Raw genomic sequence first — 15,678 nt, 5'->3', positions numbered from 1 at the left:
ATTATTCGGAATGATATTATTCGGAATGATGGTTGGCTAGGAGCATGCTGTGTGGTGAAGTTCTGTTTTAACAGTGTACGAAGCTGTATTGACAGCAAAGACATGGAGCGACTGCTTCGAGTTGGTCCTTGCTTTCGGTATCCTTACGCAAAAAGGCCAACAGGTCAGCATATACGAGCGTCACACAACCACCCTGCGGAATTCATCGTCGCACAGGAAGAGATAGGAGAGGGAGGGAGGGTTACAAGGGGTAGGCTGATTTGCCGGCGGGACAAAACAAATGTGCCACTTGACCACAGCACGCTTCTAGCCAACCATCCCGAATGACATCGTTGTCTCCCCTGATTTGTTGCGGCGCAAGTTTTCCCTGTCCGCAAGCAGTAACCGTTCTTGTAAACTGGCTCACAACACTCACATTGCGTTCCAAAGCCACGTTTGACGGCGCGTATAACGCGCTTTCGTGCTCCTCCGGTTTGTCGCCAAAACGACATCCGGTTTCGCAGCAAACACTGTCTGCGCCCAATCGCTATGGCGACTAATACTGTTATCGCGAGGACCGTATACGCCTTCAATACAAACGAAGGCAACTGAAGGCAAAGCCATTGTGGCCACAAAGGGAAAGCTCCACCGTTCTGCATGGTGGCTGGTTCCGAAGTCGGACGCCCTTGGTCGCGGAAGTCGTCGTGGCACCGAAAGGTCATGCAGCCTTGTCACAATCCGACCTGCGGCGTCACCCATGGCGATGCCACCTCAAGTGGCACAACTGCGGTGGCTGCGGTCGGACGGCACCGATGGGCGGCCAGTGTTCTACACAAAGCCGTACGCCCCCCTCTCTTCGAATCAATCACGGCAATACACTCTTAGAAATGACCTTCACTGCATAGCACGCTCCTAACCAACTATCATCTCGAATGATATCGTTATCTGCCCTGATTTGTTGAAAACGGGGGGCGGACGCCTTTTTGTGACAATTATGAACAGCATAAGTGTCACAAAAAAGGCGTACGCCTCCCGTTTTCAACAAATCAGGGCAGATAACAATATCATTCGAGATGGTGGTTGGCTATGAGCGTGCTATGCGGTGAAGTTCATTTTTAAGAGTGTAGTTGGCGCACAGCGTGCTATGCCGTGTAAAACTCTATAGAACACTGGCGTCTACCGTCCGACCGCGGCTCTACGTCATTCAGCTTAGCCAGGCCAATAGTTCCAGAGAGCAGGGCGTGCCGGGAAATGCTGTGCAAAATTTGCTACAGTCTCCGGTAGTACTGGTGTATGCACCGTCGAGGAGGAGTGTCGTTGGGAGGAACCCGAGAGGTCTGCCTGCCTGATTAGGCGGCATGTTTCTCGGGAAGGGAAAGGTGGTGGAGATGAGGAGAGGAAAGGGGGAAGTGGAAGACCGAGCGGAATCCGCTCGGAGGGAGGATAGCTGCGTCCATGGGCCGACTTCAGGGGAACTGTGCCGGCATACGCCTATTACACATCTGAGGGAAACCCAGGAAAAACCCCAGACGGCACAGCCGGCCCGCGGATTCGAACCGCGGACCTCCCAGTCTCCAAGCGCACGCGTTACCGCTGCGCCACCGGACCGCTGTCGTTTTTCACAGCATTTCGCGACATGGGAATACCAAAGCCGGAGGTCGTAATCTCTCCTGTCGCCACTGTAGGTGGCGCTCGTGCAGGTTGCGCACGTATGTTTTCCTCCCGTGCATCGGAGATGTGATCCTAGAAAACCATGTAAGGAGACGTCGTGGATGACGTCGCCTCCGCGCCTGCTAATACATGAGGACCCAGATGGCGCGGTTCATGGGTGCCGGTGAACGTGGTTGGTTTTGTACCGGGTGTCTCTGTTAAAAATCCCCGGGCCATAGTGTCACGTGCTTACTGTCGCAGCGTATTACATCCACCACATCACGTGGTGAAACCGAATGGCAATACATACGAATGGCATTCGCCCAGCGTCTCGCACGAATTGCGCAACCTCGTCGTCAGGAGAGAAACTATAGAATGGAGAACTACAGAGAACTACAGGGTGTTACCCTATAAGTCTTCCCGCGCCGGCATGCCGTGCTCGCCAATTACTCAATGCAGGCGGTACAATGTGTTGCCTACGTATAAACTCGTAAGGACATTCAATCATGGTAAATATCGAAGTGATTGAGCACCGCAACGCATAGTTATAGCGCAAAACGTGAGGTTCCCGTAATCTAAACAGCCATGATGGCGTCTCTCAGTTAGCAGACATCCCTTTTGGGTAGTCTGCGGAGTATACGTCGGCATTTTTCGTTCCTCACGTTGCTTACTTCTGAGCAAAATACGACAGTTACACGAAAGCAAAATGAAAACTGCAGTTCCATCATGCTGGCAGGATATGCGGCACGTCGTCGTCTGGGGAGCAGAATGTCAAGTGCTCTTCTCAACGCCGCCATCTTGATGTTTTGACTATGGGAATTTCACGTTTTGAGTTCGTGCTGCGCTTTATATAAAGATCGCACAATGTGCCACCTGTATTGAGTAATTGGCGAATACGACATGGCGGCACGGGTAGACTTTTACTTACAGGGTAACACCCTGTACATGTCGCCAACTGTCGTCCGATAAGCTTCTTACTTGGCTTGGCTTGCGATATTTGGCAGCGTCGTCCAAAACGTCGATTTTCGTGAGTCGATTGCTGTATACAAAATCGTATGTGTACCTGTATACAGGACGTTTCACCTAAAATGGACTGCGTATTCGCTGGATTGTGGGACCACCATTGTGGGATTGCCACGATGTTCTGAAGGCTTTTGGAAGCAAAAATATTTTTTCAATCCAACCAAATCCTCCACGGATAACCATAGACCCAACAACTATCAGTAAATGTGCTGTTTTAGCCCCGCCTGCCATGTTGCGGCAAGAGGAGGAAGAGTCCCTGCGTCGACAGTACGAACACTGCACAGACCTAATTTTCAGGCCCGGCTGCTACCGCCCGTACCCGGCCCGGGCCCGACTGTTTCCATGCTCAGGCCCGGTCCCAGCCCGCCTCTGCTGTGTTCGCGAGGAAAAGACTCAGGTAATTGGTGGATAGGGAGAAGGTACAGGCAAGACCCTGCGTGCATGGTGCTTGCGTGCTTGGGAAGGCAGCGCGCAGCGGCGCGTGGGCGATATGTAATGTGTACCTTGCGGTTCAAGAGCGACTCACCGCTGCACCGGTGTTAGTTCGCGAACGAAATCACCTAACCTAACTGACCCTCGTGCCGGACTTTCAGTACGCCCGCCACACCAATCGTCCCAAATTCAGACCCATTACACAAAATAAGCATGATCACACAATCCATACCATAATATCCCATACCCAATGAAAAAAAAAGCAAAAAAAAGCTGTCCAGTCTGTGATATGTTCACGTACATGTCAGATCATGGCCGGCGTTGTCACGCACGTACCCGGGCCGGGCCCGGTGGCTGAAACCCGAGCTCTGCCAAGGCCTGGCCCTGCTCGCGGCCCGGCTCGCAGCCGGGCTCTGGCTTTCAGGTAAGCCCGGGCCCCTGCACTGCTCTGGTATGAAGGCCAAACCAGGATGGGGCGGGCCAAGAGGCGAGGCACGAATGTCGAGGTGCGAATGTTGTTCGCCGTGTGAGAACTCCGTTCAGTTTGGCCGTTTAAGGCAATCCGTGTGAATGTCTGCTTTCTGTTGCTGTGTCACAGATAAATGCCAACTCCCAGACACAACGGCCATCACCCACATCCGTAACAACGACAAGCAGTACGAGAACCAGCCAGAAGGAACCGTAGCTAATATAATCTGCGAGGACAAGTATAGGGCAAATGGACAAATAAAGTGCACTTCTACGGCATGGGCACCTGATGGAGCCGATGCAGGGTGCAAAGGTGAGTGCTGATGTGGCATCGTATCAAATGTTTTGTAGGGGTGGTAGGAGCGGACCACCCGACGTGCCAGATCCGCTAGAAAAGGTGTTTTCCGGTTGGTTTCGCAGAAATACGAATATACAGATCGAATATGCGAATGTATCGAATACGAATATAGATCCAGGCTGTTGGGACCCAGTCCCAACCCGGCTTATCTGACTGATATGCGCCCTTTCTTTAATGATCGCACGGACTAAACAAGCTTCCCATTTTTTCATCACTCCCCATTGCGCAGTAAGCCCAAGAGCAAGAGCTCAATTCATGGGTGGATAAGGCAGTGGAAGAGCGCTTCACCGCTACTAGCCGCGAGAAAAATCCAAGCCAATTACTGCAAGACATCCGCTTCAGTGGCACCTTTTCTCAAAGGTCCCAAAAGGGGTAGCGCCTCGTCCGATAAACGGCAGCGGCGTGTCCACTCATTCACACGGTGCGCAGCCTGTAGGTGATATCGGACAGATACAAGAGCGCGACATTGGCGCACCCCTTCGCGAACTGGATTTCAACTGTATACTTGGATCAATCCAGCGGGTTATCTTACGAGGTGCTCTGTACTACTCCATAAGGCCTTATACCAAGTTTGACATGTGCTGGACGTGATACACCGCGGCTTCGCCCGTTGACGCGCCGCCTTCACCCGAGAAGCTACATCATGTCTCACATGCGGCAATACGCTTCCATCTGTTGGTGCTATTTGGTATTCCATAGTGCAAGTTGCTAGTGACGCTTGTTCTGTTTGTTAATTCACATTGTATTGTCCTGTATTGGAGCCATAAACGTTCCCTACACTATACTATATTATACCATAGCCGATATGCCTTTTTTTCCGCAGCTGTACGCCAGGAAATCCCACAAACGTTACACCGCATAACACTCTACATAGCCATCCAATGCCCATGATGCGCATGATGTACGCGTTTTTTTTTTTTTGTACGCCTCTCTGTACGTAATTTGGGGGGGGGGGGTACTGTGGAGTCACCAGTGCCGTGTATTGTAGTGTCCGCATCCTTCGGGACCCGTCTGGGCACCGTGTGCCACCCGCGGCCCCCCGTTGACGGCCGGGTTTCAACCCGGCAACCCGATGAACCTATTTCCGTTCCGTCCGTTCTGCCGTCAATGATCCGTTACAATGGTTCGCGTGCTATGCGCTAAAGGTATGGCGTAGGGAACACTTCCGGCGGGCACAAGAGCAGTGACCCTCACCATGTCTTACTATTTCAGGTTGTGCCATACCGACGTTTAAAGCTGGAGTCACGTCGGATCCTGCGCTAACCTCCGAAGGCAAAATTGATGACGAGGTAAACGTTAAATGTGACTCCGGCACTATAAACATCAATAAGATCAGGTGCGTCACCGGTCCTGAGCCAAAATGGAAAGCATTCGACAGCTCGGGTGCCATGAAAGAAGTCGGGGATCTTGTATGTGGTAAGACCTGATTGCTGTCATGTGCTGCGATTCTGTTCCTGCCCTTCGCAAGGCGTTGCGCAAGTTTTTCGTAGGGGGCGGTCGGCGCATACAACTGGACGAGAAATGGCGGGGGTGCACGGTGGAGAGCGCCTACGTGAATGAATGATAATGAAAAAGCGCACACATGGAGCTCTGTGGTGATGTACCAATCAACGTGACTTCCCCTGCTTCCATGCTTTGTTCTTCGTACTGGACGGCGCCGGGCACTTCCAAATAGACCCCAGTGTCCATAACCCTGATCCCTTCCATGTCCCTTCCTGATCGTATATCCGCGGAATGTCCTTCTGCGGTATGTATGCCTTAATCATGTCAGATGATTCAGGCAGGCATGTCAGGGCAGGGAGGGTGGAATGGTCGTCTACTGGTCGCGTTCCAGCAAGGAGCACAAAACGTAATCGTCACGCGTTAACGGTAACCGAAAGGCGTATATTGTGGTGCGAACGGGAAGCTCTTCCATTCGCGTGTTTGGCTGACTTCCTCATTATGCTGGGATGCAGAGGGGAGTTCAAATATTGTTCCACACTAGCAACTAGCAACTAGCATCTCGAATGATCATCTCGAATTATGAACAGCATAAGTGTCACAAAAAAGGCGTACGCCTCCCGTTTTCAAGCAGATCAGGGCAGATAACGATATCATTGGGGATGATGGTTGGCTAGGAGCGTGCTATGCAGTGAAGTTCTTTGAACTGCACCGCATAGCACGCTCCTGTCCCTGCTTTGTCACATTGGACATTCAGGTTATTATTTTCCGATGCACCAGCTGCAGGCCAAGCAGGCTGCGCCGCACTTCCAAGTGGGACAGTCCTTGATCCATCAGGAACACCAGCAACGAATACCCCTGATGGCACGAAGCAGAAAATAAAGTGCTCCGAGGCGGACAAGACGCCGGCGTACGGTGAGATCACGTGCACCGCCGGAGTTTGGAAAGGGGACGGCCAGGCAGGCCTAGTGGACGTCCATGATCCAGTATGCATCGGTAAGACTGGTCTCTGGCCGAAGTGAATTGCTTTTCGTTATACCATACCGCGCGATAAATGCGCTGCCTCGGGCGAGCAAAGGAGCCGTGGTTGAGCTGAGAATATTGAGCTAGGATATTGGCGACCGGCCGCGACTGCTTTCGATATAACGCACCGCAGAGCGAAAATATTGCCCTCGTGGGCAGTGTCAGTCTGCGTATCGTGCGTATTTCAATGCGGTATCTGTTGCGTCTGTTGCGTCTGCATGCGTTCCTCATACGTGCTCATATACGGCCACCTTTGCTCATAGTACAGGATGTACGGAAGAGCAGGAAGGTGGGGATCGTTGTTTCCACGATGAGTACCTTTTCCGTCCCCTCAATTACCAATAGGGATCTGAATTACGCAGTTGTGACTGGATTTTGCACACTCTATTGCACTCTTACATATATATATATATACATACACACACACACACACTATGGGCAGCAGGCAGCAGTGGCAGCAGGCAGGTGAGTATCAAAGTGAACCGATGAACACGTATGGCATCGATGCTGCAACATCCGCTTAAAAGGGTCACTAAAAATCCGTCTTCGAACGAAATTCGGACGTTCATCCATTTACTGCAATAGAAGCTGCACACCCTTTTACGAAATTTGCCGTGTAGGTTCACATTCACTGCGTGTAGGTTCACTGCGAAAGTCGATGAATCACCAGACGTAAAGCCAGACTAGCTAGCTAGCGAAGCAATATCTGTAATGCTGTGATCCACGTGTTCGAGGTTCCTGTTTCACACAACAGGAGCTCGGCAAGGTGCACGGTGTCCAGTTTTCAATATATCAATAGCTCTGGCAATGGGAATCCGTCGATTTCAGTAAGAAAAAAAAGCGGCTTTGAGCGAAGGCTAAAGCAGGTGCCGGAAGCTTGCTACGATCAACCAAATGCTGTCTAATCAAACAAACAACGTCAGGGCTCAGGGGATGCATATGCTACCCATGTATTGTAGCCGGACAGTTTTATTTATTTTACTTTGCGGCTGCGATAAAGAAGGCACCTCCAGCAATAAGCCACTTGGTAGCACTTCCCAGTACTGTACGCCTTGTGCAGTATCGACAAAGGTTGCAAAGGTTATTGCTACACTCAGCTACATATCGCTGATCAGTATTTCACTCTCAGTCGCTGCAGCATAATAGACGTACAAAAGGGTTGCACGTAAATAAGAATGCAGGCGTGCAAATAAGTGCAAGCTGCGGGAATCGCTACATGAGGCAGACCAAAGTCTCTGAAATGGGAAACTCGCGATGGCGCGAAAGTGCATATTTTTGCAGCATATTATCGATTATCGCAGCGGCAGGGGTATGCCAAATCCAACATCGACAATTTTCTGCTCTCCCAACTTCGACAACGACCATTAACTCCACAGGCATACTAGAGTAGTGATGTGTCGTTCGCGAATGAACAGTTCGGAATGAACGAATCCCGGGCCCAAACTGAATGAACTCATTATCGTCGATCGTACTCGTTCACCAGTTCACTTAGACGTCCCCGTTTTGTCAGGTTTCGCTGCGTTCGCTTCAGTTTCTCGTTTCTCCACTCTCCTCCAGTCAATGGTGCGCGTTTCGCCATCTACGTTCGCCGCTGTAAAGCAGTGTTCAACGCATGCGCAGTAGTTAGCCAGGCGAAGCGCAGCGCGCGTGGCCCGAATATGATGTGTTCGTGAACATTCGGGACTCGTTCGAAAGATTCGTTTGCGAATCATTGAGTGGGTCATGTGACCCTGATCATTACTCGTTTTCTATGCGGAGCCGCTACCGTAGCCACTGAGGCGGCAAATTCGAAGTAGGCAGGCACCAGGGGACTGGTTTAAGTACTGATCATTACTAAATACGTACATGAAAAACATGTCCGCCATCTCGCATACTAGCCAGAAAGGGCCTTTTCCGGTATACCTGACAAATAACTTGGAAGCGCAGATCACCACCAGCAGTACGTAGAGCGAGCCGATCATAAACAAAAAATCAGAAAATAAATTTTTCCTGATTCTGAATACTTCCACCCATACGATGTCCGCCACAAAGCTCTCTATCGACGCGCCGTAGTGAACCAACGCTAAGATTCCAAAGGAGACCAGCAAGAACAACGCGAGTCGCGGCGTCGAGTACGCAGCGAGTCGCGGAGAACCGAAGAACCCATGAACCAGTGCGCCGTTTGAGAGCAAACGATTCCGTTGCTCTTCGATTCAGCTCGCGAGTGAACGGTTCTCCTGTTCCTTCGATTCAGTTATCTATCGTTCTTCAATCCCCGGCTTTGCGGCTCGCTTCAGTGCTCTCCGATTCATCCCAGATCGTGGGACTTGGCCAATCACAAACCGGAATGCCGACAGATGGCGCCCGCACCGGATTCATTCGAGCGCCGGGAACGGGAACTTAGAACTGCAGCTTTATTTGTTGTTTCTTTCATTCTTTTATTGATCGATTTATTTTTATTTTTATCTTTATTATTCAAGCGGCCGCTGCACAATTATTTCCGCCCACGCAATGAGCAACAGTATTTCCCCGAACCCAAATTCACGTTCGCGAAGCAAGGAAAACCAACGACAACTAGCGACGGGGGAGGGGGATATATTTATTAGACGAAAAAAAAAAAATCAGCCAAACTAAAGCTGAAAATCAGCCAAACGGGACGTCGGCTTGCTATTCCGGAAATACATAAATAAATAACGCGACGGAACAGCACGTTCGTTAGATTATAAGGTTACTAAAAGTTCGGTGTTTGGATTTTCATGCTACATCCACAGACTTAAGAAAGTGTGGGACAGTGGTTCCAATGCCAGCGCAAAGAACGCATGTGTCGCTGATGCCAACGCGGTACCTCACGGGTACTTCTTTGAATAGGGAATAGGGATTGACATTGATTGGTTCATAGACTATATTGGTACAACCACAAAACGAAGGTCGTTAGGGTATGAAGCATGTTCCCTATTTCTCCCTATTTTTTTCGTCAACATCAACATCAATTCTAAGCAAGTTCTAAGCAATGCGCATGTGTGGAGCAACGCGCATATTAATAAAATGTTAGGTGTACAGCATATGTTTTTTTTTTTTTTTGTATCGTCAACAGACAGCACTTTGAAAATAGAAAAAATCTCAATGCTGCGTCTGCATTCCGGCAAGATCTTTGTCGCTGCTTTGTTGTCGCTTTTATCATTGGCTGCCTTCGCGCCATTCGTTGTCGTAAAGCCGTGTTGGTGCATTCTTACTTATGCCCAGTCCGGCTGTGCTGCCAGGACGTTTTGCCTGGGTTTTCCCCGACGATCACATGCCGGTACGGTTTCCTTGGAACTCGGTCTAGGACGCGCGCTGTTGCGTTGGTCGTGACGAGCGGCCCGCCCTCAGCGAGGCCAACTACGTACGGCAAGCAGAATGACACACACGACCAGCAGCTTTTTTACCTAATGCGCTTTTACCTTTTTTACCTAATACTATATTCTTTCGTGAATATTGTCCACTATATTATTTCGTGAATAGTCCACCGTGCGGTTACATCCAACGTGTCTGTACATCCATACCGTGCCGTTATAGCCAACGAGCCGTTGCATCCAATGCGCCGTTAGTCCACCGAGGGATGTAACGTCTCGTTGGACGTAGCGTCCCCAGACCGGTCCGGCTCCTAGGTTAGTTTCCAGGGGTTTTTGACAGTTCACCGTCCACAGTCCATCGCATCTTCCTCATCACATTATAATTGATATTCTGAAATCCTAAGCTGGAAAGGATCGCTTGGTCGAAAGCTGTTCGATCGAAAGCCGTTTGATCGACGCCGTTTGTTCGAAAGACGTTTTTTCGAAGGGAGTTCGAAGCTCGCAGCGTGTCTTTAGCACCTCTTCTGTAACTTTTGATTCGAACATATGGAGCATGAGGCAATCAGTGTCCTCTCCTTTTTTGTTTGTTTCTTGCTTTTTTTTCAGCTTCAGCTTTCAGAGGGGAGACCACTGGTCATTTGCAGAAAGGTTTTATTGGTCATTCACGAACAGCACAGCCTTCTGGCTTTTTACTCTCTCCCATCCGAAACGAAATAAAATACTGAATAAGAATAAGAAAAATAAGAATGAAACAATTGAATTGAATAGAACAATGCGGAAGCATCCCCCGTAGCTGTTGGACACATACCGAAGAAAATGTCTTCAAGTTGGGAGCAGCCAATAGTGCTTCTTCTGGGCACCCTTTTCATTGCTGGGATCCGAAATGGGATAGTGATATGTGCACGAAAGGCAGTCTGTATGCTAAGAAGGAAATTTCGCCATAGTATAAAATACAAATATTGTATTAACAGCCATATAAAACTAGTATGCATCTGATCCAAACGAAGCAATAAAAAAATCAAACGACCGCTGCCGTTTCCATCAGTGTTCGATCAAATGACTTTCGACCAAATGTCCCGCGTTCGATCAAACGGCTTTCGTTCTTGCGGAGACTATTTCTCCGGGGGACATTTTTCCCTGGGGACGGTTCTGCCTGGGGACATTTTTTTTCGGGTAAGAAAATCTGGCATCTCGGGCGAGCTTTGATTCCTTCATTTGGCAACTAGCGCTCATATTCATCTATTTTATAATTGCATCTGTGTTGCCCTTCAAGAATAGTGATTTTCCTAAAATACGCATAAATTTGGCTCACATGGTGTCCAGTTCTTCAGCTTTTCCACGACCGAATTTCACGTTTTCAAGTTACGATTGAATTAACTGAGACCTCAGCATTCAACACAACGAAATCTGGAGTAAAAATTTACGGTTCAGAAATTCTTCTAAAAAGAAGGGAATGCATATATTATCCTGTCCCACATAATAAGGAGGCCGAACTTTTTGCCACACTCAACAAGATACGTTGCTGCGAGGTCTTGCCGCTCGACCTTCCCATATCTTTTTTGGTTCGTTTCCGTGTGTCGACCCGAAGCCTCCTCCTCCTCCTCCTTTGTACGGTTTTGCAACCTGGTACACCAGAAGAAAAGGGGTCCCCTGTCACTGGGGTTGTCGACCGACATTTTTCTGAGCGGGTGAAAGAAAAAGAAGGGAGAACATGGAGGAAAGGAGCCTTTCTGTTACTGAAGTTTTCGGTAATAAGTGTTCTACGACGGAAATTTTCCTATGAGCTCCCCTTCGACAGTTTTTCTTTGGAATCGAAGTACAAACTAAAAGCGCTATACGGTAACTTTATTATAGGATGTAGTACCTTCATATGTTCATATACTGTCAAACTGTATGCCGCTGGCTGCTCCAGGGCGAGTGCTACAAGCCTTTCGGCTTAGACGGGCCTGTTTTATTATATTTGTATTATGTGAGCTAGTGCAAAAAAGAGAAGGGACTACCGTTTCGAGCACTAGATTCTCCAGATTCTGGCATTGTAAGCGCTGTGTGTAGGCCTAATTTATAGCCTAGTTTATAGCCGCTGGTAGATCCAATTGAGAGCCTCCGAGATACCGGCATCCGTACTATCCGATCACACTTGTATGCACCAGCAAAACAATACGAAGAGCAACTAAACATTCCATAATCACTCAGTACAGGCGGTAGTGACTTGTGAAAACAAAATTGTAGCATAAATAAGAACAAAAAAAAAACTCTCATAAAAAAGTACTCATGTAGCAATAGGAGACAAACAAAAAGACGTGAATGTCTCAAATTGGACTGCGGACCTTTCGTGGCAGAGTCCGACACTTTACCACTCGCAACGCAGAGGGCGCGGGCCGCCTTAAACTCGCGAGGTCAACCATGCACAATGGGGATTATTTCGGGAGTCGGAGGCGAACGGCGTGATAAGGACGGCGAGCGTGGCGCCATCTAGAATCGGGAAAATCGTGAATCGGAGTTGCTCCCGGACTGGTATGGCCTCGTAAATACATGCGAGGTCCATGGCGAAAAGAATGGCAAGAGTGTTGCACTGCTCTACTAGTTCAGGGCCGGCGTGCAGGCGAAAAGAATGGACGTGCTACGAAGGGGACCAAAAGTAAAAGTGAATTTGCGTGACCAAAGAAAGCCCTGCCGAGAGGCGGAAGCAAACGGAAAGTGGACTGAAAAAAATGTAAAATGGTAAACTACGAGAGAGCGGCAGAGAGAAGAGTATTTTCTTCATGACATAAACATGCATTCGCTTATAGCAATATGGCCGGCAGGTGACTGTCAGATTTAGCGCGGTGATGTGTTGTATGAACCCCCCCCCCCCCCCCCATCATGGAACACTCTCCCACAAAACAGAATTCTTACTCAGTTACTGTCTACAACCCTGCACATAAGTAGATGCCGGTTCGCCGTTGAGATCGGTCACATGTAATGACGTCACGGAAAGATGAACGAAAGAACGAATATTTTGAACTGTTCAGTGAACCTACGAACCTGTACGAACGAGTTGAACGAAGTGAACTGGATTGCCCATCAGCTATGAGGGTTGTGATGGGAATGAAACTGCGTCGGCAAGGAGGCGAAGAGGAGGAAGTCCCCTACCCCCTCTCCATCTGTGAACTGGTTGATCGTAGGGAGCTCAGGTTACCTGCTTGCGTCCTCTTTTTCACTGAAATCGAAACATGTCATCGGTATAGAATTTCCTAATTGCTGTATCGAGGCAGTTCAAAATATCATGAGAATCGTCAATTTCTTCCTTGCTCGTCGAATGCAACGTAGACATCCACTATGCGTGAGGCGCACGGCTAATAGCGATCCACTAGCCTTGGGTTACGGAAGGATCATGGGAAAGTGCAGAGACCGCAAACTACGAGGTCACCTGTACCAAAATGATCTGCTTTTAGATAGCCATATATAAGGGTACCAGCCCGGTGGATAATATAGCCGGGACAATCAACGACGTGCTTATTGGCCGACGGCGTGCTTGGCTGACTAAATCGTGCCAAGTTGTCTCGTTCGATGCAGTTTCTTCCCGCCATACGTTTGACATGAGACAATTCACCCAAACAGAGCCCAAAACGTGGCGACTTACATTGGTGTTGGACGATGCATGATTGAGGCCATGATACGCCACACGCCAAGAAGTGTCGGTTATCGCAGCAAACTCTTGGCATTTTGCACACGACACCACCAACGTGCACGCGCTTTCAGATATTGCCACGCAAAGTCTGTTTATCCATCAGTCAAAGCGATGCGTCAGAATATAAGTAAATCGCGTTTCCCGTGCCATTTACGCGTTGAGGGACACGTTGACGGGTACCATGACGGGTGGGTTGAAGTACTACAAAAATCGCAAAACTTGCTTTCGTCTTTACCAAAAAAGCAAATCTATTGAAATGAATTACGCTTCTATGATTATGTAAACCGAATGGAATGCTAAGACCACTGCAGCTGGCAGCACAATGACTTGGTCCATTCTCGTTTGTTCTCCCAGTGCAGGGTTCTATGGTAATCACATTACATGAACACTTAAGACACACATGCTTTCATTTTTACAAGAATATGGAATTATGGAATGGAATGGATTACATGACTGCAGATCAGTCGTATAAACCTACGGCCGCATATCTGAATGTGCCGCATGTGTGTCCCCTCATACAATCTCTGTACAGGCTCACAGCATTAGGGAATACATTAACGTACTACAATGCCCCGGCGTGTTTTTATTCAACCAGTAACCCGCGGTATGACACGTCACGTGACCCTGGAACGGCTGCGCTGCAGGTTGGCGAACTGGAAAATTCGCCATCCTGCAGCGCAGCCGTTCCAGGGTCACGCGACGGGTCGGGATGAAATCGGTTGCCGTTAATGGACTGTGTACATGTTTATGTACATGTTTATTACTGTACATGCACGTCGTGGTCAAGCCTGCATTCCTCGAGGGTGTAGTTCCCACTGTGTTCCCGAATGAGTGAAAGCGTGCACTTCTGCAGCAGAACGGCGGTCTTGGTATAGGGTGCTTGGGCCTTGTAGGTAGGAAGCGTTATGTTAGCGCACCTCGTTGAGGTTAGTCTCGCCTGCACCGAACTGTGCCGCCGAAGTGCGCCGCCTCAGGGAACATGGCCGATAGTCCTATCGGTTTCACACCTTTGACATTCATTCTGTACAATTCTATAACTGTCCTCCTGTTTTCATTTCAGAAGTGTGCAAAACGTTGCCGGAAGGAACAGATGCTGATGGTAATGCATTTAATGGCCTACCCGTAGGGAAAGAGCAGGCAATTAAATGCAAGGATAGCAACAAGCAAACTGCCTACAATAAAATCAAATGTACCACTGGAGGCATCTGGAAAGCGCCTGACGACAAGGATCTCCCCAATCAAATATGCAGCGGTAAGTGGAAGCCGTGTACAGGGTGTCCGGCGAGAAAGTGTAAAATCACTAAACTAGCCTAGTTGATCCTAGTCTCATAAAGCAAGACTTGCTTTATGAGACTCCTGAAGGATTTTGCCAGCTTCACCGCATAGCACGGTCCTAGCCCACTATCATCTCGAATGATATATCGTCGTCTGCCCTGATTTGTTGAAAAAGGGATGCCTACGCCATTTTGTGACAATTATGAACAGCATAAGTGTCACAAAAAAGGCGTGCGCCTCCCATTTTCAACAAATCAGGGCTGACAACGATATCATTCGAGATTATGGTTGGCTAGGAGCGGGCTATGCGGTGAAGTGTACTGTAAAATGCGAAGGGAACGTCACGTTTCTGCCAGACCATGTCTGGAATAGCGTACCGCAGTTGGCGCAAGATTTGGCGCAAGCGCGAAAAATTGCTACCCAAAAAGCACCCGCAATTCTATCGAAAGTTGAGCGCTCTTGCGGCCTTCGCTTCGCCGCCCAAGCTCCGCCCAAAGGCCCTCCCTTTGCGAAGAACAAACCTAAACAAACCGAAGCAAACAAAACCGGTGAGTGAACAAAAGAGGAAGAGTGAAACAGACCGCAATCCTATTACAATTGCCGAGAGTCATACGGTTAGATTGCGCTTTGGACACAACCAGTTTTGTAACCTTTTATTCTAAAGGTGCCTGCCTTGTAATTAAAGGTGCCTGCCGTCTTCGCCGATACACTGGCATCTGTAAAATACATGGCAGCATTCTTCAGCTCTTGTGGTGGGATGGTACGGCAGAAGGCGGTTATGTTTTGCTGCAATTCTTCTGGCGTTGTGGACTCCGTTTGGTACACGGCATCCTTGATTCTGCCCCACAAGTCCAGTGGTGTCAGATCTGGGGACCTCGGTGGCCAGGGAACCGTCCCATGACTGCCAATAGGGCGCCATCATGCTGGAACCACATCGCGGCGCGTTTGCTTAAGGGCAACTCTTCTACAAAGTCGAATACTGTATTTCGTGCACATAACGCTCCGCTGTCAGGCCACCGCTGTAGTACACAGGACCGAGTATGCCGCCA

At 49.1% G+C, this 15,678-nt stretch overlaps 1 protein-coding gene across 2 annotated transcripts in view; it reads left to right on the top strand.

Annotated features, from left to right (window-relative positions):
- Window positions 1-15,678, top strand: part of LOC135388360 (uncharacterized) — a 60,949-nt gene that overhangs the window by 31,903 nt on the left and 13,368 nt on the right. For both annotated transcript variants that reach the window (XM_064617872.1, XM_064617873.1), the window contains 4 exons: window positions 3,683-3,865; window positions 5,123-5,326; window positions 6,131-6,346; window positions 14,415-14,606. In XM_064617872.1, coding sequence (XP_064473942.1) covers window positions 3,683-3,865; window positions 5,123-5,326; window positions 6,131-6,346; window positions 14,415-14,606 — 795 coding nt within the window. The remainder of the gene's footprint in view (window positions 1-3,682; window positions 3,866-5,122; window positions 5,327-6,130; window positions 6,347-14,414; window positions 14,607-15,678) is intronic.

This window comes from Ornithodoros turicata, chromosome 3 (assembly GCF_037126465.1).
Source record: "Ornithodoros turicata isolate Travis chromosome 3, ASM3712646v1, whole genome shotgun sequence".
Lineage (NCBI taxonomy): Eukaryota > Metazoa > Arthropoda > Arachnida > Ixodida > Argasidae > Ornithodoros > Ornithodoros turicata.
The sequence above is the reverse complement of the archived record's forward strand: the minus strand, read 5'-3'. Positions and strand labels throughout refer to the sequence as shown.